General features: G+C 53.1%; 10 protein-coding genes across 10 annotated transcripts; 6 read left to right on the top strand and 4 right to left on the bottom strand.

Moving 5' to 3' along the window:
- On the top strand, positions 1 to 2,157 carry BO72DRAFT_495122 (MFS transporter; the record flags this gene model as incomplete). Its single annotated transcript, XM_040948520.1, has 3 exons — positions 1 to 94; positions 393 to 1,296; positions 1,356 to 2,157. The coding sequence occupies 3 exons, from the start codon at positions 1 to 3 to the stop codon at positions 2,155 to 2,157; spliced, it is 1,800 nt and encodes a 599-aa protein (XP_040802383.1).
- A 1,843-nt stretch (positions 2,158 to 4,000) lies between these two features.
- BO72DRAFT_426735 (uncharacterized protein) lies at positions 4,001 to 8,099 on the top strand. Its single transcript, XM_040942958.1, has 3 exons — positions 4,001 to 6,711; positions 6,762 to 6,814; positions 6,879 to 8,099. The coding sequence occupies exons 1-3, from the start codon at positions 4,488 to 4,490 to the stop codon at positions 7,866 to 7,868; spliced, it is 3,267 nt and encodes a 1,088-aa protein (XP_040802382.1). The 5' UTR covers positions 4,001 to 4,487; the 3' UTR covers positions 7,869 to 8,099.
- A 394-nt stretch (positions 8,100 to 8,493) lies between these two features.
- Positions 8,494 to 9,453, bottom strand: BO72DRAFT_447038 (uncharacterized protein). The gene has a single exon (XM_040944438.1). It carries the CDS (start codon positions 9,207 to 9,209, stop codon positions 8,898 to 8,900), a length of 312 nt encoding a protein of 103 aa, XP_040802381.1. The 5' UTR covers positions 9,210 to 9,453; the 3' UTR covers positions 8,494 to 8,897.
- Positions 9,454 to 9,889: 436 nt separating this feature from the next.
- On the top strand, positions 9,890 to 13,059 carry BO72DRAFT_447036 (putative homeobox and C2H2 transcription factor). The gene has a single exon (XM_040944437.1). It carries the CDS (start codon positions 10,191 to 10,193, stop codon positions 12,804 to 12,806), a length of 2,616 nt encoding a protein of 871 aa, XP_040802380.1. The 5' UTR covers positions 9,890 to 10,190; the 3' UTR covers positions 12,807 to 13,059.
- A 518-nt stretch (positions 13,060 to 13,577) lies between these two features.
- BO72DRAFT_467674 (uncharacterized protein) lies at positions 13,578 to 14,853 on the top strand (the record flags this gene model as incomplete). The annotated part of the gene is made up of 2 exons (XM_040946851.1): positions 13,578 to 14,049; positions 14,198 to 14,853. 2 exons carry the CDS (start codon positions 13,578 to 13,580, stop codon positions 14,851 to 14,853), a joined length of 1,128 nt encoding a protein of 375 aa, XP_040802379.1.
- A 226-nt stretch (positions 14,854 to 15,079) lies between these two features.
- Positions 15,080 to 16,588, top strand: BO72DRAFT_72038 (putative ubiquitin-conjugating enzyme). The gene is made up of 4 exons (XM_040950643.1): positions 15,080 to 15,243; positions 15,295 to 15,389; positions 15,471 to 16,243; positions 16,310 to 16,588. The coding sequence occupies exons 1-4, from the start codon at positions 15,182 to 15,184 to the stop codon at positions 16,391 to 16,393; spliced, it is 1,014 nt and encodes a 337-aa protein (XP_040802378.1). The 5' UTR covers positions 15,080 to 15,181; the 3' UTR covers positions 16,394 to 16,588.
- Positions 16,589 to 17,600: 1,012 nt separating this feature from the next.
- Positions 17,601 to 20,635, bottom strand: BO72DRAFT_485228 (putative CUE domain protein; the record flags this gene model as incomplete). The annotated part of the gene is made up of 2 exons (XM_040947883.1): positions 19,547 to 20,635; positions 17,601 to 19,330 (listed from the first exon to the last, which is right to left on the bottom strand). The coding sequence occupies exons 1-2, from the start codon at positions 20,331 to 20,333 to the stop codon at positions 17,601 to 17,603; spliced, it is 2,517 nt and encodes an 838-aa protein (XP_040802377.1). The 5' UTR covers positions 20,334 to 20,635.
- A 164-nt stretch (positions 20,636 to 20,799) lies between these two features.
- pex7 (putative peroxisome biosynthesis protein (Peroxine-7)) lies at positions 20,800 to 22,339 on the top strand. Its single transcript, XM_040942957.1, has 3 exons — positions 20,800 to 21,189; positions 21,301 to 21,719; positions 21,747 to 22,339. The coding sequence occupies exons 1-3, from the start codon at positions 21,026 to 21,028 to the stop codon at positions 22,250 to 22,252; spliced, it is 1,089 nt and encodes a 362-aa protein (XP_040802376.1). The 5' UTR covers positions 20,800 to 21,025; the 3' UTR covers positions 22,253 to 22,339.
- Positions 22,327 to 23,766, bottom strand: BO72DRAFT_426717 (DUF1014 domain protein). The gene is made up of 3 exons (XM_040942956.1): positions 23,549 to 23,766; positions 23,281 to 23,381; positions 22,327 to 23,163 (listed from the first exon to the last, which is right to left on the bottom strand). The coding sequence occupies exons 1-3, from the start codon at positions 23,606 to 23,608 to the stop codon at positions 22,656 to 22,658; spliced, it is 669 nt and encodes a 222-aa protein (XP_040802375.1). The 5' UTR covers positions 23,609 to 23,766; the 3' UTR covers positions 22,327 to 22,655.
- Positions 23,767 to 24,065: 299 nt separating this feature from the next.
- BO72DRAFT_476659 (multicopper oxidase) lies at positions 24,066 to 25,970 on the bottom strand (the record flags this gene model as incomplete). The annotated part of the gene is made up of 3 exons (XM_040947398.1): positions 24,066 to 25,131; positions 25,189 to 25,663; positions 25,721 to 25,970. The coding sequence occupies 3 exons, from the start codon at positions 25,968 to 25,970 to the stop codon at positions 24,066 to 24,068; spliced, it is 1,791 nt and encodes a 596-aa protein (XP_040802374.1).
- Positions 25,971 to 26,163: the final 193 nt, after the last annotated feature.

Raw genomic sequence — 26,163 nt, 5'->3', positions numbered from 1 at the left:
ATGTTCAAACGCCCGTCGTGTTTACAAGGCCGTCGACATGGCGAGCGCAACGATGATTGGTCCGCTTTCCCTGTACGGCAACTCTTCGTGCTAGGTACGTTTCCGACCTTCTGTATTTTTGCTTTTGCTGTCGCTTTTTGCTTTTTGCGCCCAACAGTTGTCGGGGGAAACAAAAGAGAGAGAGAAAAAAAAGAGAGAGACTGGTGTTCAAGGCGAATGCTAGTTTGTTTGTCGTTGGATCTTTCTATTCTTTCCCCTGCCCCTCTTCCCCTCTTCCCCCCTTTCTTCCTCTGATTTTGATTCTTTCCTTTGAATTTTCTTTTCTACTGCCGCGCCTCTTGCGCTCGGGGAGCATTTACTAGAATGAATATCATGACTGACATCTGGGTTAGCGCTATGTCGCATCTGCGAGCCAATCGCATTCATGTCCATATTCCCCTATGTCTATCAGATGGTTGAGTCCTTCCACGTGACAGACAATGATCGCAAGATTGCTTTATATGCGGGGATGATCACTTCGTCATTCACATTCGCCGAATTTTCCGCCGGTATGTTTTGGGGTCGCATGAGTGACAGGATTGGCAGGAAACCCGTCTTGGTCATGGGTCTGATTGGAACTGCAATCAGCATGATCGTGTTCGGATTCGCTCCCAACCTGGCGACTGCCATGGTCGCCCGGGCCCTGGGAGGTCTTCTGAATGGTAACATCGGAGTCCTCCAAACGACCGTTGCGGAGATAGTCACAGTTAAAGAGCACCAACCCCGGGCCTATTCTATCATGCCCTTCGTCTGGTGCTTAGGTTCGATCATCGGACCCGCCATGGGTGGTGCGTTGGCACAACCCTGCGACAATTACCCTTGGCTGTTCCAGCGTGGAACCATTTTCGACAGTTTCCCATTTCTGCTGCCCAACTTGGTCTGTGTTGTCGTTCTCTCGTCCGGTATCATTGTCGGCTTGTTGTTTTTGGAGGAGACCCATCCCGAGAAGAGGAACCGCCGCGACCCGGGCTTGGAGTTAGGCAATTGGCTGGTCAACAAGTTCAAGGGATTCCGCGACAACCTTGCCGAGGAATTGGACGTCAAGGCGGACACCACCGGCGATGATTACTTCGTCTACGACGATGTTCCACCCCCCGAATACAGAAGTGCTGAGTCTTCTCCTCGTCTGGGTCCGATGAAAGAATCAGATGATCTCTCTACGGATGACGACATTGAGGGGCAGATGAAAGGGCAGAAGCCCAAGGCTTTCACAAAACAAGTGATCTTCAACATCATCGCCTATGGCATTCTCGCATAGTGAGTCTAACCAGAGTATCTATTTCTCCACACTGTTCCGGTACTGACATCGTCCCCAGCCATAGTGTTTCGTTCGACCAACTCATGCCGGTCTTCCTCAGCACTCCTACGTCCACTGACGCCGCTTCGCTTCCTCTAAAGTTCACCGGAGGTCTGGGACTGGCAACCAAGAAGATCGGGTTTATGCTTGCAGTCCAAGGTGTATACTCGATGATTGCGCAGCTTTGGTTGTTTCCTTTCGTTGTTCGTCGTTTTGGCACACTCAGGGTTTTCCGCTTCGTGTTGCTGGTTTGGCCCCCCCTGTATTTCATGGTCCCCTACCTCATCCTTCTGCCGGAGAGGCTCCAGCTTGCTGCGGCCTATCTGGCTCTGATCAGCAAGATCACTCTACATGTCATCGCATTCCCCGCTACGGCAATTCTGCTGGCCAATGCTGCTCCATCTTCTAAGGTGCTTGGTTCCATCAACGGCGCCGCAGCCTCTACTGCCAGTTTGAGCCGCGCCTTTGGCCCGACTATTACCGGCTTGTTGCACTCAAAAGGTCTTGAGAGTGGATACTCTGTGCTGGCATGGTGGGCTTGCGGTCTTGTCTGCATCATTGGTGCCTTCGAGAGTTTCTGGATGGAAGAGTCGGAGCGAGAAAAGGAGATGGAAAAGAAAATCCAACCCGATGACATGTCCGAAGATCAAAACGTGTTGCGGGGTTCGTTCATTGTCGGGAAGGAGGATGGCACACCCGAAGAGGTGCGGAGATTGCTCTCTTCCGCGCGGACAAGCATCGATGAGCTGGACGTTCCCCCTCATGTTGACTCAGCGCAACTACGCGCGCCTGAGTCTTTCAAGTCCGAAGTCGAGGTTTGAAGCCTCCTACGTATCCTGTCCTATTACCTCGGGTCTCTGATCTCTCTCTACCCCCCCTTTGTCCTTCCCCTTGAGTTCTTAAACTCATACGTCATTTTCTAACTTCCTCTATTTCATCTTGTGGATATTGTGTCTAGTGGCTTGTCTTACCCTTTTTTTGTTGTTGTTATTCTTACGTTTTGTGCTTTTTTTTAGACCCTGACTCAAGATGGGCGATGGCGCAGTTTATAGACCGGATGCATATGCGACAAAAGCATGAGGGCTGGCGAGTCTGTTTCAAATCTCTACTGTTGGATTGTTTTCTGTTGGCATTATTAGCATGGGCATCGTTGGGCATCTATGACTTCATGCATTGGAGAGGCTGTTTGTGTTTGTCATTTCACATTTTTTTTTTTCGTTATTGCGCTTACTATATCCCAACTCTTCGAGAGTCCGATAAGAGAAATCCGTCGCTAGGAGATTGAAGTGGAAATGAGAAACATCTCCACAACACAATCCAAATGTTTAGAGGCAAATGAAAGACAGTTAAGTTTGCTTTACTTAGTACGATTACGTCTTCCGCTTTGATAGTGCAAATTTGTTGTATTCGAGACGGTGAGCGCTACCGCGCTTGCCATAGTGGTTTTTCGCCTTACCCCTCCCTTCCTCAATTTAACCGGGGTTTTCATTTCTCGAGGCTCTGGTAGTCTGTCCAATGCGACCCGGTCAACCCCTCTCCTTCAGCGGCAAAGTCGGCCAAGCCTCACGCACGTTGATGCAGTAGTCAGTTAGGTTGCTTGGTGAATCGACCACGCTGTTGCCGTGCGTTCACGTCATATGGTAGTGCGGGGCTTGCAGAGAGGGGGATCAGCCGGCCCCGCCTGTAGGGGAACAATTCTATGAATGCCCCTCTCTCGAGCCTCTGGCTGAGCTGGTCAGGCGCGGGGCAAATTGGGCCTCTTTGGTGATGCGGGTGGTGGAATCGACCGTCCGTTTCGGGCCGTTCATAGCTTCCCAAGTGAGGTATGCTGAAGCTATTCCGAACTATCACTGATTGACCTGGCTCTCTCCCTCCCGGATCTCCATAGTGCTTGTTACATTCGCATAATAAATCAATACTCGAGCCATGATTGGAGCCAAATATCAATGTTGTATAGATACTTAGTAAGCATTATTGTGCTTTCAAGAAAAGAGGGTACTGTTTCGACCAGTTGCTGTTTTATCCCTTCAGGGATCAATATACCAGAGCAAAACAAGAACTCACCAACTTCTTTGTTTTGTTCAGCCCTCACTTACCAATCAGCAGACTGGAAAAGATATATTCGTTATTTTTATCTCTGCCCCCCCCCCCAAAACCCACCCCATGGTCCTTTCCAGGTTACAACATAAGCTTATACGAGAGGCATGAGATCTATACCGTACTAATCGGACTTGGACCTGCCTTATCAGTAACCAATCAGTCTCCGCCCGGCGATTGAAATGGCAGAGATCACGTGGCCCGACAGGTACTGTACAGTACTGTACCTTATTGAGACCTCGGCATCTCTTCACCAATCTTGCTTCCTTACAAGCCCTTCCTCAAGACATATTTTTGTCTCGCTTCTAGGTTAAGTCCAATGGCTACTACAACCTGAAAGAGGTAGATAAGCACTGAGATCAAACCTCCACCCTCTCAATTGACCATGGCAGCTGCGGATAGATACGTACTCATGTATGTTAACATCTTAGTTACTGTACCTTTGTCAGCGGAATCCTCGCCCGCAACTCACTTAACCAAGTTAGATTAGCACGAACCAGTGCCTGTGAGAGGGTGGGTGAGTGCTGACATGATTCTTCTCCCGGTCCATACACTCCCGGGACCCAGACTTATCCTCCTCCAGCGTCTCCACCAATTTTTGCTATCTTCAACCTCGGTGTGCTTGCTTGCTTTTTTTTTTCTTCCCCCCTCTGTTCGTCTCCGTGCGTGTGTCCACAGTTCCCCCTGATTTACGTCTCTCTCGCGCGACAATAATCCCTATCCAGACTTTAGAGCCCTCGTGCAAGTAGACCGCCTGCGTCATGGGCTGCAACTGTGCCTTGCCTTCCGAATATTGACCGACCGCATAAGTCGCCGTCACGATACGCTACTGGCGGCCTCAGAACCACGTGCGTCTTATTTGCGTCGATACAGTACACTACTCTATCGATCGGATACGATAGGAGCCAGCGCTTGATCCTACCATGAATGCTCGGCTGTTTCCAGCACTTTCGCACTCTTATTTATACCCATCTCGCTTGAACAACATCTCCAGAAACCCATTCCCGAGACATGCTCGCACGTTTGCGCTTCCCTTTGTCGTGCCTCTTCCGCCATGCTGAACCCCGCATCTCCTCCCTCACCGGCCTCCTCAGGGAAGAAAAGACCGCATTCGTCAACTGATACGTCCTCCATGCCTGCAGAGTCGCCGGCGCAGTCTCAGCAGCAGCCCGCCCGTGAAGCGCTCGCCCCCGCAAATTCAATATCCTCGTCTCAGGCCTCCAATGCCTCTTCATTCCGCAACGTCTCCGCCTGTAACCGATGTCGTCTGCGAAAGAATCGCTGTGACCAGCGACTCCCCCGATGTCAGTCCTGCGAAAAAGCCGGCGTCCGATGCGTCGGCTATGACCCAATCACGAAACGCGAAATACCCCGTAGCTACGTCTACTTTCTCGAGGCTCGCGTGGCATATCTAGAAAAGCTGTTAATGGACAATAAAGTCGAGTACAAGGAACCTGTTGCGTTCGATGAAGAGGAGGCCGTGAAAGTGGAGGCGGGGCTTGATGCTCCTCAGGCACCGACCACAGGCTCGGAGGCCTTGATACTGTCTACAGCCGAAGGACTCACAGCCGATGGAGACGAGAAAGGAGTGAAAGGGGAGACAGACGGTTCGGTCGTGAGACAGGAGATGGATGCCTCGAGCGGACAAGAGCTGGACAAAAGTCGGGATCCCAACAAAGAGGACAACTGGCGCATTCAGAACTTGGTATCAAACATAGGAATGGTATCGGTGCAAGGAACCTCTGATCCGCGGTATCTGGGCTCCACTTCCGGGATCTCCTTCGCTCGTGTCGTCTTCGCTGCTGTTAAGAGTTCCGTGTCAGGGAGCGTTGCGGAGCGCGGGCCAATGCGTCCCAATGAGCGCCTGCCGCACAGTGCCACGGGGACTGCTGGTAGTACGATGCGTGATTCTTTCTTCGGCTTACAGACACGGCCGACCATGAAATGTGCGGCATTTCCGGACCGGGACCTGGCTGAAAGGCTCGTCACCCTTTACTTCGAACATGCAAACGCTCAGATACCCATTCTTCATCGGACTGACTTCATGGAGATGCTCGATCGGACATATGCAGTTGACGAGAAGAACCGCTCCCCGCGAAGCCTTTACTCACTCAACATCGTGTTTGCTATAGGTGCGGGTATCATCTTCGAAGATAAGCCATCAGGTGACGGCAAATGTGAAGGCCGAGACCAGTCTTCATCCCCGAGTTCTAAGAGACCACGACTGTCGAGCCACCAACATCAACCGGAAGAGTACCATGCATCTGCAATCATTCACCTGGAGTCCTTCCTTGGGAATACTGCCTCTGGAGACGGATCAGGTGCCTTAGAGGAATTGCAAGCTGTGCTACTTCTCGCTAGTTTCGCTCTTTTGCGACCTGTAGCACCTGGGTTATGGTATATCGTTGGCGTCGCAATGCGACTGGCAGTTGATCTCGGCTTGCATTACGAGGATGGCACAGAGATCGATACACCCGGGGACGAGAGCATCAATCGTACCCAAAGCAAGAGCACCGATAAACCTAAGAAGCATGTTGATACTCGCGAACTAGGACGGCGCCAATGGGTGCGTGATCTTCGTCGCCGTCTTTGGTGGTGTGTATATAGTCTCGATCGTTTGGTCAGTTGCTGTGTCGGTCGCCCATTCGGTATCAGCGATCAAGCCATCAGCACCGAGTTCCCATCCGCGTTCGAAGATAAATATATCACTAAGTCTGGCATCGTGGCACCGCCCGAGGGTGCACCGAGTTATAAGCATGCAGCGCACCACTATTTTAAACTCCGAGTTTTGCAATCAGAAATTCAAGACGTGCTTCAGCATCAACAAGCCCGGTTCCTCAGACAAAGGTCGCCATATCCCGCCAGAAGACCCATTCGTGCAGACATTGTATCTCCGTTCCTGCAAGGCTTCGACTCTTTTCATTCCTGGCGCAAAGACGTTCACAGGCGCTTGGCAGAATGGCAGCAAAGTGCGCCAACCCGCCGTGACACAGGCGTGCAGTTCTCCGTCGAGTTCCTTGAGCTGAATTATTGGCAGGCTGTTATCATGCTATATCAACAGAGTTTGACGGTGCCAGCAGAATTGGCAGATGAAATGATGCCTGCTGAAGACGTGTCCAGTCCGTCGTTTTCCAATGTGGATGAAGTGGAGGCCGAGGATGAAATCTACTACAAAGTCGCCGAGGCTGGGCAGAAGGTGATTCGGATCTATCGCCAGATGCATCGTGTGCGGTTGGTCAATTATACTTATCTGGCTACACACCATATTTTCATGGCTGGTAAGTTGTATCGAACTGACGTTTAACAAGCGTGCGCTAATAGATTTCAGGTATCTCTTTTCTCTATGCGATTTGGCATTCAGCTCTGGTTCGCAGTCGCTTGGTACGTACTTCACCATTACTTTCTTTCTACCATTCTCTTGTCCCCAGTCTCTAATAGTTCACAGACACTCGACGAGGTCGACTTCACCGTCCTTGCTGCTACCTCCGTTCTTGGGGATCTCATGCACAAATGTCCACCTGCAGAGGCATGTCGAGACGCCTTCGAGCGAATGAGCAAAGCCACAGTACAGATGTGTCTTTCGACTACTGGTTTCGGATCGCAAGTAGACATCAGCCGGATCCAGGCAGAAGCAGCACAACGACAGGCAGCTGCACTTCACACCAACCAGGCCAGAGCATACGCAGGCAACCAAGCTGATTCACGGTCTCGCCATATCCAAGGCCCCGTCCGTCGACAGGGTGCCGGCCCTATGCGTCAAGCACCTCGCCCATTGCCACGCTTCGACATGAATCTTGGTGACCTGTTCAACGATCATGCTGGTGTTCCCGACCGGCCCAACAATGGGTCCAGGAAACCTGTGCAGTCATACCCACTACCACCGTCTCGCGGGCCCCGACCCGACTACCCAGAACCCTCCTCATCCAATTACCCTCCAGATCGGACTTCCATTCGTCCCCATCCCCAGCGAACCCCTTCTCTAGAATACTACGCGTCTCCATACGACAATCCTGTCTCGCCTCAGGCTCAACAGCAGCCGCATTCACAGCAGCCGCAGTATTATTACGCCCACTCGCCTCAGCAAAGCGCCTCACCTAACAGTGTCGGTGCCGGCAACAACCCAAGCCACCCTGCTGGTGCTCAATATCAACCCCCTCACGACCGCCCTACATCTATCAGCCTTGATTTCCTCGACTTTGACCCCAGCAGTGCAGCCGATGGCCAAATTCCCACCTCCGACGACAACAACCCCGAGTACAATCTCCAGGCCATGCCTTCATTAGGCCATGGGGTCGGTCACAGTGTGGGGATCGACCTCGGCTTTGGCATGGCGATGGATTTTCAGCATGATTGGAGTGAGAATGCCAATTATGATATGCTGGAAGGATACTTCTTTGGTGGCTCGGGTAACAATGGACCGTCTGGAGAGGGCTGAATTGACTGTCGTCCACCTATCTATTATTGTTCTCGATGTGGGGCTTGTAAAGACCTGGTTTGAACTATGCAAGCCATAGGGTTGGCGAGATACCCTTGTATTTATCTATACATACTTCTGGTACGGTTAATTTCTCTACAAAAGATATCCAAGGATATAATACATCGAGTGTGTGTTCATTATGGCATGAGGGGGTGGAAAGATGGTGATCCTTGGTAAATTCAATATGCAGTCAACCTCATAATACATCCCGTCATCTTCGAGCAACATAAAGCGAGTGCAAGAGCATGGATCATGGAAACTGGACACACCATGGCATTCTACTGAAAGAGTGCCGATACACTGACATGCTCTGCCAGTAGGGATACTATGTGTGTTTCATGAAACCTCAGTAAACCGTCACCGTCCAGTGAACATACTAAGTACAAAGAATGGAGAAATTTACAGAAAACGAGGCGTGGTGATTCTCATAGAGGCATAAGGTTATTATCCAGGTACTGTATATTCTAGCGCCTCTTTCATTGTCCACAGTCAGGTGATGCGCCGTGGGTTAGGAGCCGTTTGCTATACAGCAGCCGGGAGGTATGTTTCCCCCTATAGGAGCCCCATCCATCACCTCTCCTTTTTTTTATATTTTTTTTCCGGCTTCTCAGGCTGCTTCCTTCCCTCGGCTCCTGTTGGGGTTCGACGAATTTTCTTCCAGTTCTTGGCATCCAGAGTTCTAAGTGGAGCAAGGCGGGTCTTGGCTACCAGCCTTATGTTAGTTAGTCTTGCTCAAGTGCACAAGTTTATCGAACGGCGAGATTCCTTTTCAATTCCGGGACATGCCAATCTGAAAACACATTCAAAAGCATACGACTAGGCTTTGTGCATACGAACTCTCCGGACTGGCTTGACTTGAGTAATAACACCTTAGCTGCTCAATGGCTGATTGATTCACACTCCTATTCTTATGTGCAATATCCTCGGAGGTGCCGGATTGGAGGAAGGGAACGCATTGCTTGCATTTTCCAGCCTCATGCTTCAAAGTCAACCTAGTGATTCTTGTCGACTCCCTGCTTGCCATGCGTCTTCGTATTGCGGGTAGTTGTAAGCCGCTTGTTGGCGCAGTTGCGAACACCTTGATAGCTCGAACCACACGAGGATTACATCGCGGGGGCGCGAGCCGAACAAAGAGAGATGGTAGTCGCACAGACCTGGATGAGGGGCAAGGGAGGGGGCCTGGTGTGAGATGACGATACTGCTGCTGAAGATCAACCATAATCGCTGCGGTAGATGCTGTCTGCTTTCCGGCGTTGTGTCGCTAGACCAGCGGTGTTCCAATCTGAGTCTTCTGATCATGGTGATGGCCTACTATGTCATGCACACCTGAAGAGGCCGCATTGTCTGCCAAGCCTCAATATCTCTTAGGCTGTGTTCCTATCGGACAAGAAGGTTCCGTGATTGAGCTGAGAGTCGATCAAGGGAAGCAGGAATGACATCGCGTTGGCGCCCGCAGTATATGCAAGGGAGAGTCCACCTTAGTGATTGATTGAATGGACAAAGAGAACGAGATCATATGGTTCGATAGCGGGTAAACGGCAGTACGTAGAGGAGAAGGAGAAGGAGTCTCTTCGTCTTGGCATCCACATGTACATGTAGTCACGAGTACTCAGTAACTAGTTTATCGCGGTGTTGATAATTTGATAACAACGGACCCCCCCTCCCCGTCCCCCCACCGCTCCGATATCGTTGCCAGCCCAGATGAATCATTCCTGCCTATCCGGGATTAGTGTGGGCGCAAAGTTGGCTGTACGCATTGACAACGCTTGCCTCAAATAGGAATGGTGCTGTCATTGGAAGGGCGTGCAGTCTTGCATGAGCTCCAGTTTTTTCCTGATCTCTTGTCCATTGCTCGCCTATCCCCGTCCGGACCACGCAGCCTTCTCCGGAGCCCAACAATCGCTACTCCGTAGGTCTAACGGTTTACGATCCAGCGCTCCATGGCTCCATGAAACAACCCCCCCTTCCCCCCCCCCCCCCCCCGGGGTGCATGGAAGGAACTCGCAAATCGACCAGGGTTCTGCAGTTCGGCGTGCTTTTGATACCCCAGACGAAAAATATAGTCATGTTGGCTGTCCCGTCCGCCCGCCAACAACCCGCTTACTATCCATTTCTACAGACAGTTCATGACTTGGTCTCTTGCTCCATACTATTGCTCGTCTGATCTTCCTCTTTGTTCATCTTCCAAAAGAAGATAGACACGGATAACTTGTTCGCAAGCCTCCCACTGACTTCTTTCTTGAATTTAATCTTCCCTCAAAAGATCTCGTCCAGTGGGATATGGAGTACTTCGATTTCGACGAGGCTTCGTATGATTCGCACTCTCTTGTACGCGAAGATGACATTGCCTCCGACAAGTTTGAGATTGACGAGGGTGATGCCGCTACGAACTACAACTCGTTCCTCCAAGACGGACCCTTAGATTTCTCCAACGACCCACCAAAGCAGGGTCTTGAAGAACATCAATTGGTGGATGTTCCTAATTCGCTTCTTGATAATGGTGTCTATCCAATGAGGCGTGCCAGGGAGCCCTGTGATTTCTGCAGGCATATGAATCTAGATTGCTTTGTTGCGAAGAGTGGAGTGATGCGTCAAAGTGGCTGTACTTGTTGCATCTCTCTCTGGCGTGAATGCAGTTTCACGAAGCAGGTCGAAGCTCCCGGCCGGTTCCTGGACACATTACACCCGATTGCCGAAAACATCGATAATACTACTGGCGGTCTAACAGGGAAGAAGGCGCTTAAGTCCCATTCGTACATCGCCGAGGAAGCGGACGGCCAGTCAAGGAAGAGCAATTCCCGATTGTCGCGCGAGGCGGTCCGCATCCTCAAGACCTGGCTGCTGGACCACAGTGCCTATCCTTACCCTACTGACCAAGAAAAAGACGAGCTGAAGCAACGCACGGGTCTAAAACGAACCCAGATATGCAATTGGCTTGCCAACGCTCGGCGACGCGGTAAAGTTCGAGCTCCTCCGCGCAGCGGTTCTCCAGCAGCGCCCGGAGCAGTGGATATCCCCGGACAGCAGCAACGTCGAGACGTCGCAACCATGACGCCTCTTGAACGTTGGAAGCACTCCCCTCCCGAAAACGAACCCGCTGCCACATCCGATATTATTCGAGCTTTGAACAATACGTCCCTAGATCCTGAGCGGCCGCGCTCGTTTCATCCAGGTCACGTGCGTTCCCATTCTCGGAAGACTGGGTCCAGCAATGACTCAAGCCATGACAACTCCAATTTGTTTAATGCTCCATCAGTAAGCAGTCATGAAACCAGTCAATCGGCCAGTCGCTCTTCCTTATCCGATCTCTCCTTTGCGTCCGCCTTCTCACACCGTTCCTCATTGGGGTCGTTTGGCTCGATGGAACGGAAGGAACGGCGTCGTCGTCGGAAGCCCTCACTGCCCGTCAACCCGTTCAACCAGCAGAAGACCCGCAACGCCCGAATATTTCAATGCACCTTCTGTACAGATACCTTCCAGACAAAGTATGACTGGCAACGTCATGAGAAGTCGCTTCATCTAGCCCTCGAGAAGTGGACCTGCTCGCCGTTAGGGGGGGTTGCCTTTATCGCTGGTGCCAATCGCTGTGTGTTCTGCATGGCGGTTGACCCAGACATGGACCACCTGGAGTCACACAACTACAGTGCCTGCCAAGAGAAAACATCTGCGGAACGTTCCTTCTATCGGAAGGATCATCTCAATCAGCACCTTCGGCTCATGCACAATGTCAAGTTTCTCTCATCCATGGATGCATGGCGGAGTAGCATCACTGAATTGAAGTCACGATGTGGATTCTGCGGAATTGGTCTGTCGACCTGGAAGGACCGAGTCGATCATCTGGCCTCGCATTTCAAGAATGGCAGCAACATGACTCAATGGCGAGGTGATTGGGGCTTCGAGCCCTTCATCTTAGGCCTCGTTGAGAATGCCATGCCACCGTACCTCATTGGCCACGACCAGAAGACCCTCAATCCCTTCAAGCCTTCTTCTGCAGCAGGCAAAGCGCCTGGACTCGTGGTAGCAGAAGACGCCAATTGCTTCATTCGACTGAAACATGAACTCACTGCCTTCATACACAATCAAGTAGCTGCAGGCGTTGTGCCCTCGGATCAGATGATTCAAGATGAAGCCCGGATGATCATTTACGGCACCGACGACCGCTGGCACCAGACTTGTGCCGACAACCCGGTCTGGCTCAGCTTCCTGAAACGGGATACTGGTCTTGAGGTTGTTCCCGGCTCGGACCACATCCAGCTCTCTGACTTGGGTATGCAGCCCCCATTCGCCGCAACGGACGGACTGCGACAGCCACCCTTGGAAACCAATTTGTTAGCACGGTCTGCCTGTCGTTCACAGCAACCATTCAGTCCTATGGCTCCTCCTTCCGGGTTTCACAGCCCTGCGCTTCCAGGAACTAGTCGGTCCTCTGTCCCAGCAAGCGCACCTGGAAGCTCCATTGGTAGCTATGCCGAGAATTCTGGCATCATGCCCATTAGACCACAATCAGAATTGTCGTCTGACTGGGGAAGCAGTTTGTCTGCTGGACCGACCGCGTTTTCTACTCCGTTGAGCGCTTCGGTTGATCCATTCGTGCAAATGGGATTCGACCCAGAATTCCTTCAACAGTTGAATTCCCGGTACGATGAGATGCCCTTGGAGGAATTGCAGGGTCTGGGTTTCGGAGGCGACGGCAGAAGTGATAATGATTTCATATCCCATGAACATGAGGCACATGTGGCAGTTTCGATGGCACAGCCACTTGCTCCGTCAAAGATGGCTTCGGCACCCATTCCTATACCCAGTCCCAAGCAAAACGAAGTGTACATGTCCGATGCAGGTCCTGATCCGAACCACACTCTGGCACAAGATCAATATTTTCCTGGAAGGAATGCCTGATTGGCGAAAGAAGAGGAGTAATTGGCCTAGGAGATTGTCAGACGGACAAAGTTATGGTGGTAAAAGTCTCGGATTCTGTTTTTAGTTAGTCATGTCATCGTCTTGTGAGCGTTCAAAAGGTTCTTTAATTGACACAGAAGTTAAAGCGGGCGATGTTTAGTCTTAATATAAATCGGTTCATAAAGGGATTCGATCCTTGTTTCGCACATGTCAGACGTAGGGCGCAGGGCGTGTAACTTGAACTGACAGGCGTGCCACTTCCATTTGATTGGCTAGGTATATTGGGTCTGGTATCCATCCTGGATGGCTCGCGTGAACGAATGAAATGAATTGATACCCAGTACCTATGAATGTTTTCATGGTTACTCACGGAGCACCTTGACGGGGTTGACTCGGGATTGTCGCGGGATTGCTTGCTTATCGGGGGAAAGGGAAAGGGAAACCGAGTCGAGATGAGTCTATCTATCTATTGACATCCGTGATTGACATGTGATTCTCTCGGAACTGGACGCCGGGGCTTTTCGAGGGGATTTCCCCCTCCAACGCAATCGAAATGGTCTTCATGCATCAGTCGCTGCTACTTAACGGTCTGACACAGCCACGTGCAAATTCACCGTGGCCTGATAATATCAGTAGACCTAAGAAAAACTACAAGCGAGTCTCAACGCTTTCCCGCCCGCCTGCGTATGTCTGACGCAGACCCTTTAGCCTTTCGCCCTTCCTCCTCTCCAGGTACTATACAGGGTCAAAGACGGCATTTGGCCGTCAATAATGGCCGTCATGGATGATCGAACACCTTTACATGACACAATGGTCTATCCTCAGGCGTTTACCATCCTCTTTCCCGTCATTCCAGCATCTCTCCGACGGCGACTCCCTGGCTTTTACTCTACAATTCAGCGATCGGTCAGCTCAGGTGTCGCGCCAAACTTCAAGGCGAATACGACTGGCGAGCAACCGAGTGCCTCCATGCACTCGCGTATGCCGTCATCTTCTATTCCGGAATTGGAGTGCTATAAGACCCTGCCTGACTCACTCAGCGGCGACCTTTTCCCGCGGCCTGCGACAGCGGATAGTTCGAGCAATGAGCGAGACTCTTGCGTGTCGTCTGTATCGGGAAAGGCTCCAGACATGAGTGAGATCACTGCTTTTGAAGACGGTAGATATGGTGATACATTCGGCGTACCATCATCATCGAAGTACGAAGCGGAGTCTGGATTGCGATGGAATAGAGTAATACCTGGTTTGTAATAGCAACACCTATCCCCTCTTAATAGATCTGAATTGGTCCGGATTATGCCCTGATCCTCCGACTACAGAACGCGGAGTTCTCGGTGCAAGATGATCTGGAAATTCTGTTGTGCCAGAACTGACTCACTTTTTATCATTAGCGCTGAGCCTTCTCCGAAACGCTGGATATGAAGCGCAACTGCCCCGATGCGACGGTCCCCTGGCCCGCTCGTTGTACATTACTGCCCTGGGATATCTATTAGATGCTCTACCCGCAGAACTGACTCACGACGAGATCGCAACCATCCGGCACAACCTTCCATCAAGTCTCCAGTCATCCACATTGGTACCGGGCGATGCAAGCCAGCCGGCAACAGGGCTTATAAGTTCTGACGCAGAACCAGACACATATCATCGGTCTAATAAGTCTGGAAGGTCACTCCTGCATCGCTTGCTGGCGTTCGTTATTATTCAAATCTTTGTCCTTGTGCGATACGTCGTCCCGTACCTGAAGCTACTCCTTGCGCGGGTCTATCAGTACGAGCGCTCTCATCGGGTCACCGAACGTGTCATTTCAACGACGCTGGACACGGTAGATAGCTGGGGCAAACGAAGCATGAGCTTTGGGTCTACCATCTTGGGTCTTTACGAGGGGAGGGTGCGCTCGACTGTGATCAATATTACAGACTGGTGGGTGGAAGGTATCGCGGGTGGTATCTATGAGGGCGTGGGAGAGGGTATGACGGTTCTGGGGCTGATGCAACCCCACACAAAACTCGAGAGGGCCTCAATTCAAGCACTCAGAAGGGGGCTGTGAAATGACATTTTTATGACCTGAGCTTTGTAGGCAGGATGTCTGTGATTGCGGTGCACTTTCCTATTTGCGTTATTGGAGCACTCACCACAAGCGTCGAATTTCATGCAAGTATAGAGATAGACTAGTCGACTATTTGAAAATGAACCAAGATTGTACTTAGTACATACCTCGCTATATCCTTATCTGCCTTGAGGCACTGCAGGCGGGGGTGGAGATAACGGGGATAGGGCGAGATCCAACAACTTCCAGTTGTCAATCGAGCCCGCCCGCCCCTAAAGAATGGAAAGCCAGACTAGATCAGTGGACTTCCGCCTCAACCATAAACATCATGTCGACAACCCGTTTACCCAGCATTCCATCCCTTCGGAAACAGCAGCTTCTTTTGGAATTGTCAGTCAGTCCATAATCAAGTGTTGTCCAATCTTCGGCTAATTGCACCAGTGCAAGTTTGCAACATGCAGCCCCGCCGGGCACCTACGTGAGCCTCAGTCCCGGTGACCCAACGCTCTGGTCTGGTGTCATCTTTGTTCGCGCTGGTAAGAGATCTCCACACGTTCGGCAGGCCAAGTGAAGTTTCATAGTAGTCAATGCACATGCTTATCACTCGTCTGTTAAAGGTCCATATGCCTCCGCTGTCCTCCGTTTCCAGATCCGCTTCCCTGACTCCTATCCCGACATGCCGCCCATGGTCAACTTCGCGACCGACGTCTTTCACCCCCTGGTCGTGCCCCTCACCACTTACACCTTCAGCACAGGTGCCTCGAATGAAGATCCCGTCAGCGCCACCGACGATGAGCGCTTACCCCCCGGCGGATTTAGTTTACGGCACGGGTTCCCGCACTGGTTCGGTCGGGCCAAACGAGGCGGATGCAACCCGTCAACAGCTCCATCCATCAAAGCCGTGAGCGTGCGCAACTCGACCATCAGCACTAATACAAACGGAGCAAGGAGACCCGATACGCCGGCCGGCGAAGAACCTATACCCGACCAAGACCAAACAACCCCCACCTCGCCCACGACGGAAGAGATCGACCCCACTTCTCCAACAGTAGACCGACGATTCTCGGAAACGAGGCAAACCGTCCCCGTAGCAGTCCTTCTTGACTATATCCGCTCGACATTCGACGACGCGACTGTTCTGGACTCCTTACCATTGGAGGCGGCCGCGAACCCGAGCGCGTGGCATGCGTGGAAGGCGCACCAGAGGGGCAGCGACAGTGCTACAGCTACCTCATTGGGGGTGGTGAAGAAGGCTGGAAGCCCGCAAGCCAGGGCCCCTGGGGATTGGCACTGGGATGGGATCTGGGTGAGACGGGTGCAGAGTGAGGTTGAGGCTAGTATTTCGGATTCAACTCTGTATGGGCCCACGCGCGGAGGAGCGGATGAGACGGTATGTTATTTCATGTTCTTTTCCCCCTTTCAGCGAGGGACTGTTGCTGACATGGACTGGCCATAGATTCGATTCACCCGTTTGGATAAGGCTACGCTCGCATCGGTGATGGAGAAAATCAACCCACGAACGGAGGAGGTGCATCAATAAAGCCTACGAGCTAGGTGCTTCAATATACTCATTGTACTACCATCAATCAGTTGATCTGGGATATTCCTACTTCCCATACCTAATTGTTCATGACCTCGGGGATTTCATCATGGCTCCCGTTTTGAGTCGCTGTTCGCACCTTCCCATTCGTTGCATAGCAGCTAGCAACTTACCCCGGACTCTGGACCCTCCCAGTACCCTCAATTTCAAAAACACCGGAACCAAGCATCCCGATCACCAGCCTCCTGTATATCCTATCTATGCAAATTTCATCACAGTTTACAAGCCTTGTGGCAATTTTCATCCAACCCCTCTCAAAATTCAACCCACATCAACATCCAAACCATTCACCGCAAATCCCACCGACATAAGCTTTCCTGACACTTACAATGCTCACCACCTTCAGTGAGAAGCGAACCTTTTCCCCGTCAAACTACAAGACAACGATCATCGTCTGTCTCCTCATCCTCGTCCCTATCGTTACAATCTGTTGCATTTTCGCCTTGGCTGTCGCCTGCTCCGAGTACTGCAGCTCCCACAGCAAGCGTCGGTCCTTCAGAGCTGGTGGGGGCGGGCGAGGGGGAGCAAGAAAAGAAGGGACCGTACGCATCTTCTTCCGGGCGCCGCAGAACTCGCGCGATGGCGGCCCAGTACCATGAGCTGAGGATTTTGGTTTCGATTTCTCCTCGCAGCGAAAGTTTGAAAATAAGCTTGTGCCGAAGGAATTAAAGCTTATAGCCAGAAGTCATCAGTTCCAAGGTTGGATTATGGTGCCTGATGCTCGATCTAGTCTGGGATGTGTGGGCTTCAAGGAGTTTCGGTATGTGATCAAGTAAGAGGAAGCAGAGGAGCGCGAAGATTCGGCGGTGGGTTGTCAACTCGCCTCCCTTGACACGATGCGATGCAGTTGTTTTGACGCCCAAATTTGCTGGATTACGGCAGTCAATGTGGCCGTAGTCGGAGTGGATGCTGGCAAAAGAGCCACCTTGCTCACTATCCTCTCCCCGGCCTCACAATTGAAGGGTCTCTTTGATAATCAAGTGTAACTAAATCTGTTATGCATACAGAATGAGATTGTGGAAGTATATCCATGGAGAGAGGCAGTACCACAAAATGCGACCCTTCCACTGTTAATCGGATATTTTCATATACTGGTATTCCCCTTCTCATTTCCTACGTGCCCCCCAACCTCAGTCTCAAACTGGTCCTATCCTTCTACGAAGTTCTCCAACCACGGCGCATCATCATGCACCGCCGTCTTGTCCCAGAGTGGCTCCCCATCATCATCGAAATCCGCCCACTGGAAAAAGCTACACCCTTTCTTGCCCGGGGCATACCCCGCATAGCACATCCAGATATACCGGCCCCGGGTCTCGCGTCTGCGCTGCACACACCGCAGAATCGTATGGGCGCCACACCGGCACCGGGGCGTGTACCGCGGGTGCAATGAGTCGCGGTACCACCGATACGTGACATTGATGCGCCGATTCCCCGCCAGCGGATGCGGCGAGATGGTTTGTGCCGGGACAATGGCGTGCTTCCATTCCTCTTGCATCTCAGCGTGCATGACCAGCAGCGAGTTGTGCGGGAGGTGTATAGAGATTTGACCCTGAGCGTCTGCCCGGGATGATGCTGATGCTGATGCTGATACTGATGCTGATGCTGATGCTGATACTGATGCTGATGCTGGTGATGACGATGTCATCGGTGCTTTGCGAGAGTTGTTGTGTTCTTCCAAAGGATTCGGTTCCTTCGGGACTTTGGCCGAAGTGGAAGTCTTCTCCGCTGTATGCGCCGAGATCCGTCCTTCGGGAGTATCTTCCGGCGCCCCCAGGTCTTCAGCGTCATCGTCGTCATGGTCGTCTGTGGGAACAATCCTTCGGACACGAAACTCCCGCTCAACGCCGAGACTCAAGCTTCCGATCACGGCCCGCGGGCCGAGATAGGTCAGCTCATCCGAGTGGTATCCAACCGCCTCCGTGGGGCCGTCGTAGCAATTCACAAAGGCCGCATTGGGCATCCACACCTTGGGGGACTGATACTTCAGCTTGCGGCCGCCCGGGTAGACGGTGCGGATGCGGCGCTGGATCTCCGCGTTGACCGCCTGCTGGACCTTGCCGGAGACCGCGCGCAGGTGGGGGGTGGTCTGCCGGACGGTGGCCCGGTAGGTGCCGCCGTAGGTGTACTCGGAGGTGTGCTGGCGGTGTTGCTCGGGGGTGGCGACGTAGATGCTGGCGGAGTGGGGGCTCTGGACGGTGCGGTCGAAGAGCTGGAATCGGTAGCGCGAGAAGTGCTGCGATTCGTCGAGGAGCTCGAGGAGGAGCGCGTTGGCTTGCTCCGCGGGTAGGAAGTTGTGGATGATGGTGCAGGGCGTGTGCGCCGCGATGTCTTCCGGAGAGTATAGATGCAGCGTCTTGCCTTTTCGGGTCCGCGATCGCTTTTGTCCCGGGTGGTGGGATATTCGCATGTGGGCATTCAAGGAAGTCTGAACGGCGGGTGTGGCGCCGGCCGTTGATCGCTTTTTGAGAGGGTACAGAGAGGCTTGAGCTTGGATTGTGGTGGTTGCCGTCTCGACGCAGCCGCCAGTGGAGAGTAGAATCTCCATCAATGCATCTAGAGCCATGTTTGGGAAGAGTGAGGCCAGGCGCGCGAGCTTCATATCGGTCGAGTCTTCGTCGGAGCAGGTGGGCGCCGGTGGACTCCGGGCCCGTTTTCTGGAAAGATACCGTTCCATGGTGTACACTCCTCTCAGAAAGCCAAGTATTTCGACTATCACAAAATCAAAAGGAATTGTATAATTGACGAGCACGAAGGGATTGAACGATGACAAACTGGCAGCGATGGGTGGAAATGGATGTCCTATCACCACGTGACTGCTCTCAATCTGGCCAATGAGCAGGCGTGCTCCTTGCGCGATAAGAACCATACTGGAAGAGACTTGTCGATTGACTTAAGTTGCTGCACAGTATATGGAAATTAGACTTGATCAAGCTCCGCAGTCATAATCGTGATACTCTCAATACCTTTTATATAAGAATACTCTATCTATCCCAGCTCTATACCTATACACCCGGTTCCTAACGCCAACGATCTATACGAGCCAAAAGAGCCCAAACTCCAAGAGACATGAATCAATCCATCAAGACCACTGACTCTCTCCCAGATAAATTCGGCCAGAGCGATGAAACCGACTCAATCCATTTCCAAACCTCATCCCCTCGAGTACCTCCACGACTGCTGAGAGCGCCACCTGCGTCCAGCCGGGGTACTCTCCGTCCGCGGGATTGGAGTCCCGCCTCCTCCGATCCGGGAAATTCTCCTCCATCATGATGACCGGACATCGGCCGTAAGACATCTCCCCGGATCCCTTTTCGCTGCCGTCTTGCGTCGGACCCCCCCTCGCCTCCTCGTCCGTGTCCACCCCGTCTTCCTCCTTCGTCATCATTCTCTCCAAAGCCCGCAGCACCTCCTCGTCCACCACCAAACACACCCGCAACCGCGCCGGCAGCTCCATCAGCGGCAGCTCCAGGTCCGCGCGCTTCCAGTCGTGGAACGCGCGGCGGACGGCGCCGATCTCCGCTCCCGCATACCGCGTCTCGTCGCTGAAGACCTTGCAGGCGTAGCTCGTCTCGAGGAGGTGCCGCTGCTTGCGCGTGCCGGGGAGCCGGCGCGGGATGGCCGCCTGGACCTCGTAGGACAGGGCGCGCAGGAACACTGGTAGGAGTCGGTCCGAGCGGGCGCTGTAGGCCGTGCGATAGACGACGGGGCCCCAGGTTAGGGCCAGGAAGTCGCGTTCTGGGCTCGGGGGCAGCGAGCGGATGCCCGGCTGGGCGCCGATGTTGTAGATCTCTGTCGTGAGGAAGTTGGCGGCTGGGGTTGGGGATGATGCATGGTTTGGGGGATGGTCGTTGTTGTTGTCATCGGTCCAGGCTGAGGGCATGGTGGTGGTGGTGGTGGTGGTGGTTTTAGGAAAGTGTGCTTAAGTGAGTGTGCTTAGAACAGGGACGGTGGAGGGGAGGAGAATTCATGAGAAAGGCCATGGTGAAGATTTACCCTTTGGGCTTCAAAGTTTAAATCTGGCCCTGATGGCGTCACTGTGACATCCTTTCCCTTCCTATTCTAGAAACATAGGAAGCGCTGATTGATATTCTGATGATTGTGTCTAAATGAAGATGAACACCCTGGTTACTTGTTGATATAGTTCAGGTCCAAAGAATCGAATCGACAGGCGTGGCGTGCATGTGCCAGGTTATAAACCCGACCAGGTCAAGATCGTCGTCGGACTGCCGAACCTCGGCTCTTCTCCATCGCTCTTTTTCCCCCCCCGCACTAGTTGGACTCGCGCCGCTTTTGGCTCAGTGAGCGGCACTCACTACAACAGAAGCTGGAGGACTCGGACTCGGCCTCATCTTTCCCCGCACCACAAGATTATCACCACCTCGAACTTCCTTCCTTCTCTCTACTTCCTCCGAGAATCCCCCATTCTCCTCTGCGCCTTCCCACCCCTCATCTCCGCTCCTCCCCGCCATGACCGCCTGTCCTTGATTCCTCCCATCATCTCCCCGCACCGAGACCACCGGATCTAGTCCCCCATCCGACAAACCCCTACAGTAAACAACAACAACAACAACAATGCTTCACTTCCGCACCGAGGGTTTCAACGGCTGCGCAGTCAAGTACTCTCCATTCTTTGACAACCGCCTGGCGGTCGCCGCCTCCGCCAACTATGGCCTAGTGGGCAATGGACGACTCTTCATTCTCGAATTGACTCCCCATGGCATTGTCCCCGCCAAACAGTACGCACACCACCTTCCCTTTTCCCCTCTTCCTTTTTCCGTTCCCCTTCAGCATCTCACCTGGAAACCATCCCCCAGAAACTAACACAATTCACCTAAATAAAACAAAAGCTTCACGACCCAAGACTCCCTCTACGACCTCGCCTGGTCCGAGATCCACGAGCACCAAGTCCTGGCCGCCAGCGGCGACGGGAGCATCAAGCTTTTCGACACGAGCCTGAACGACTTCCCCGTGCAGAACTGGAAGGAGCACAACCGCGAGGTGTTCAGCGTGCACTGGAACCTGGTGGCCAAGGACCGCTTCAGCTCCAGCAGCTGGGACGGCACGGTGCGCGTCTGGTCGCCGCACCGCCCGCACTCGCTCCTCACCCTCCCCACCCACAGCTGCACCTACGCCGCCAGCTTCTCGCCGCACTCGCCCGACCTGCTCGCCTGCGTCACCTCGGACTCGTACCTGCGGCTCTACGACCTGCGCACCCCGGCCTCCGCCTCCAATCATCTCACCTTACAGATTCCGATCCATGCAGGCGGTGGCGGGGTAGGGGCAGGGGCAGGAGCAGGAGCAAGCATCATGGCGCCGCAACCGGGGGCACCGCCGCCGTTGATGGCCGGTGGCTCCGCCCCCGCCGAGGCCCTCACGATGGATTGGAACAAGTATCGGCCCTCGACGCTGGCCACCGCCGGGGTGGATCGCACCATCCGGACCTTCGATATCCGGGCCCCGCACCAGGGCCCGCAGACCGTCATGCTGGGCCACGACTACGCCGTCCGCAAAGTCGCCTGGTCGCCGCATCTGTCCAACGTCCTGCTCAGCGCCAGCTATGATATGACCTGTCGCGCCTGGACGGATCAGTCCCCCGCCGGGGTCGTCGGGGATGTCGACGTGATGCGTGCCGGGCCCGGCGGTCCCAACATGGGAGTGGAATTGGGGCGAATGGGCCAGCATACGGAATTCGTCACAGGGGTGGATTGGTGTCTGTTCGGGAGTGAGGGCTGGTGTGCCAGTGTCGGGTGGGATGAGAGTCTATATGTTTGGGACGTACGGGCTGTGATGGGTGGTTGATTCCGGTTTGTCCTGAGCCAACTCTTTTTTCTCACTGACTCTTCTTCTATATTATGGATATATGATCTTAGACTGCATGATACCAACATTTTTGTCACCTTCTGATTATGTACCTTTTCTATGCTTGATTTTCGTTCGTTGTACTTCATTTCCCAGCCATTTCATCTTGTATACCGTATTCAGTTCCAAACCTCTCTATCATGGATCCGAGGCACTCAGCCCTATATCCGACTCCAATTTTGAGCTTTCCGATGAAGAGGAAAAACCCGGGTATATATACCACATCATAGTACGTAGCAGGCCGTACTAATAGCACCTAGCGGCGATGACATCGAGGACAAAATAGAAAAATAGAAAACTCCCCGCCAACAAAAGAGAAAAAGAAAAGAAACCTCCTCCTCCTCTATTTGGCCAACCGCGCCTCGACCTTCTTCCGCTCCGCATCCCGCACGGCCGCGATCTCCTCGCGACTAGCATCGAACGCCACATGCACCTGGTTGAAGGGGTTCTCCTCGCTCTTCTCGAACTCCTTCCGACACAGCTCGACGCGCTGCTGCCGGCGCAGGCCGGGGTTTTCCGCCTCGATCTCGGGCAGCCGGCGGGCCTCGTAGGCCGCGTAGGCCGCCTTGTACCGCCGCTCCGGGTGGCGGTCCACCTTGCCGGCGTCCTTGCCCGTCAGGGAGAGGGCGTCCAGCGCGTTGTCGATACCCGACGCATTCAGCGCCGAGGCCCTGCTGCCGCCGGCCGGCTCATCCAGCTGCGACAGGTCCAGACCCCGGGTCTTCTTCACGGCCTGCTTGGCGCCGCTGCCCTTGGGTTTCGAGGGCTGCGACGCTTCTTCGGCGGCTAGGAGGGCGTCGCGTTCGGCCTTCTTGCGGGCGGCCTCGGCTTTCTTGGCCTCGGCGTCGTCCCTGCGGATTGAAAATATTTCGCGATTAGATGGAGTTGTTGGGGAAGAAACAGGGGGGGGGAGGGGGATGGAGATGAGTGATGAAAGCGAGGGGAAGGACTGGGAAGGAAAAACGCACTTCTTAGCACTGCCCTTCGCTCCCTTCTGCCATTGCTTGTCTTCTTCGGCAGCGCGCTTGGCGTCCTCGGCGGCCTTTTTGCCGGCGGCGGCTTCGGCTTTCTGTTGGATGGAAATGGGGGTGTGGTCAGTTATAGTCCTCTAGAAGTATAGTTCTTCCGGAGATAAAGAGAGGAAGGGGGGGGGGTGTTGTGTCATTGTTCCAGGCGAGAAGCAGGGAGGGGGCGGGGTAACAAAATTAGTGTATAACTTGGGAAGTGCAAACATACGCGAGCCTGGCCAGCCGCCTTCTTGGAGTTCTCGCCGGCTCCGCCTTTCTTTCCGCCCATTTTTGGAGATTGTTTGAAGATATATAGGTGGAATGACTGAGAGTGAGGTGCAGAAAGGTGTGATGAAAGAAAGAAAGAAAGAAAGAAAAAGTCAGAAAGGAAGGAGAGGGAAGAGAAGGAAGATGGAGATGGAGATGGATACAGATGGAAAGCGGGCGGGCGGTCACTCGAGACTCGAGAGAAAGATCGGAGATGACGAAGGGAGGAAGTCGTCCTATCGCGGCACTTCCTGGGCCGGGCGGTGGAGTCCCCCAATGACTAACCACTTATCCACGGTTTGGCATGTTTGTTTGTTTTTCTGTTCTTCTCCCAGCCCTCTCATCGATAGACTAGTCTATCAGTCTCCAAACAAGGAACGGCACGCAAGAAAAGAAGTTCAATTATTAGTATGAGTACAAGGAATATACAATACTATGAATATCATGTATACACTGAAGCAAAGAAAGTTACCCTTGCCTCACGGCGTGGCCTTCACCGGCATTCGATGCTCAGTGGTATTGGGCCATGCGTCGACTCCATCAAGCAATGCAAGGGCCATACCTCCGTTCTGATGCATCTGAAGATGGCAATGCATCAGAAATGGGCCTGGGTTGACCACCTGGTATCTCAGGGCTAACCAGGTAGGGCCCGTCGTCGCCGGCGGAGAGAAGAAAGTGTCTCGCATCTGAGGTGTGTCCAGGTTGAAGTTCTGCGGGATATACTGCATGGCCTCGGCCACTGACGAGTATGTAAACGTCTCTTGACCCGAGCCGATGACGAAATACTTGTTAGAATGCTTGTGGATGGGATGATTTGGCTGTCCAGCAGTCGTGATGTTGATAATGAGGTCTACCCAGGTGTTGTTCAGCGTGGATAATGTATACTGCGCTGGGATCGAGCTGCGGTTGTAAAGAACCGGGAAAAGCCCCTCATTCGATGACGCGTAACTGGCATTGTGCATCATCCAGGTGTACGAGGCGTTGTATGGGACGATGTCAATGATATAGGTGTGGTCAACATCCACAGCTGGCGCTACCACGGGGAAAGGAACCACCTGGGTCTCGTTCAGGAAAACTGTACTGGCCGTGGCATTGCTTCCGACTTCGGTGATTGAAGGCTGAGACCTCTGGTTGGAGCCGCTGGAGGCATTTGAGCCCTGCTTCTCGTAGGACATGATAGCCGTGCCATTGATGGCCTGGGTCGCGTAGTTGTTGGCGATACGGACAGTATAGTCAGCAGCGGGCTGGTCCAACTTGACAAGAACCGAGTATCGTGCCCCGATAGGTACGGTGACAGCGTCGACCAGCATGGGCTCAACATAGCGGCCGTCCACCGCATAGACATACATGGGATGCTCGTCAATAGAGAACACCAGGGAGGTGACACCCCCCATACTGATCAGGTCATAGCTCTGATAGCCTGCGCCCACGCTGAGAAATTCGGTAGGACCCTCGCTGGCCGTACAGCCTTTATAATAGCCATTGGGCAGCTTGCTGGTATCGATCGGATATGCCGGGCCAAAGAGAACTTCGGCAGGAATGCATCTAGTCTAAGTTAGCCGCTGCAAATAAATCTCTGCTTCGCTAAACCGAGAACCGTACCCCATATCAGTCAAAGTCGTATTCCCCAGAATCTCCTTCTGAGCAGCCGTCGTGATCGCATTGATATGCTCCTGCGGGGGACAGAACACGGAACCTTTGCCGTTGACCAGAACGGCACTGGTGCAGATACTTTCCACGCCCGATTCCTTCTCTAGCCGTAGGATGTCCGTGGAATCAAAGTGCTTCCAATCAGAGAGCAGGATTGGCTGCGTGCTCTGTTCCGCATCCAGCATTGCCTGCAATTCTTCTGGATCATTGGTGATCAAATCGAACGGTCTCTCCACCGACTCCGCCGGTTCGATATAGATTGAGCCGTACAACCCATCGTCCAGCAGAGCTCTGGAGTGAGAGTGATAGATATAGGTGCCATAGTCATTGGCCGTCCAGGTGTACAGATATTGTTCTCCAGGCTGGATAAGTTCCTGGGTCAATCCGGGGACCCCGTCCGACCATGGTGTGCCTCTTTGCTCGATACCTGGGAAAGCATTCATGAGTGAATTAATCCCCTCCAATTGCACGAGACGGTACTAACCATGGAAATGAACAGTCGTCGCTATAGGCATCGAGTTGTTCACCAGGAACTCCACGTCGTCACCCTGCTTCAATTGCAGGTGGGGTCCAGGGAACTGCCCATTACTGAGAATAGTTTTGCGCACGAATCCAGCGACCTCATGATCCTCATATGTCAGATCGATCTGAAATTGAACAACGCGAGCAGAAGCCCACTGGGACAAGCCAGGGATCACTGACAACAAGGCCAGCTTGCTGGAAGAGAACTTCATGGCGAAGAACAAGAGAAGAAAGATACCACAAAGACACCGCGCAGACAAGGAGTACCAACAAGAGTCCGATCGGAGAAGGGAAAGGGATATTATAAAAAGTATGAGAGTAAACGCCCTGCGAATAACCTCAAGCCGGAGGCAACGATTGCTTCTTCGCCGTTCCTCTTCGTGGCGTTCTGCGCAACACGACATT

Source organism: Aspergillus fijiensis, assembly GCF_003184825.1.
Source record: "Aspergillus fijiensis CBS 313.89 unplaced genomic scaffold BO72scaffold_17, whole genome shotgun sequence".
Taxonomy (NCBI): Eukaryota; Fungi; Ascomycota; class Eurotiomycetes; order Eurotiales; family Aspergillaceae; genus Aspergillus; species Aspergillus fijiensis.
Note: the sequence above shows the minus strand (reverse complement) of the source record. Positions and strands in the feature narration are given on the sequence as shown.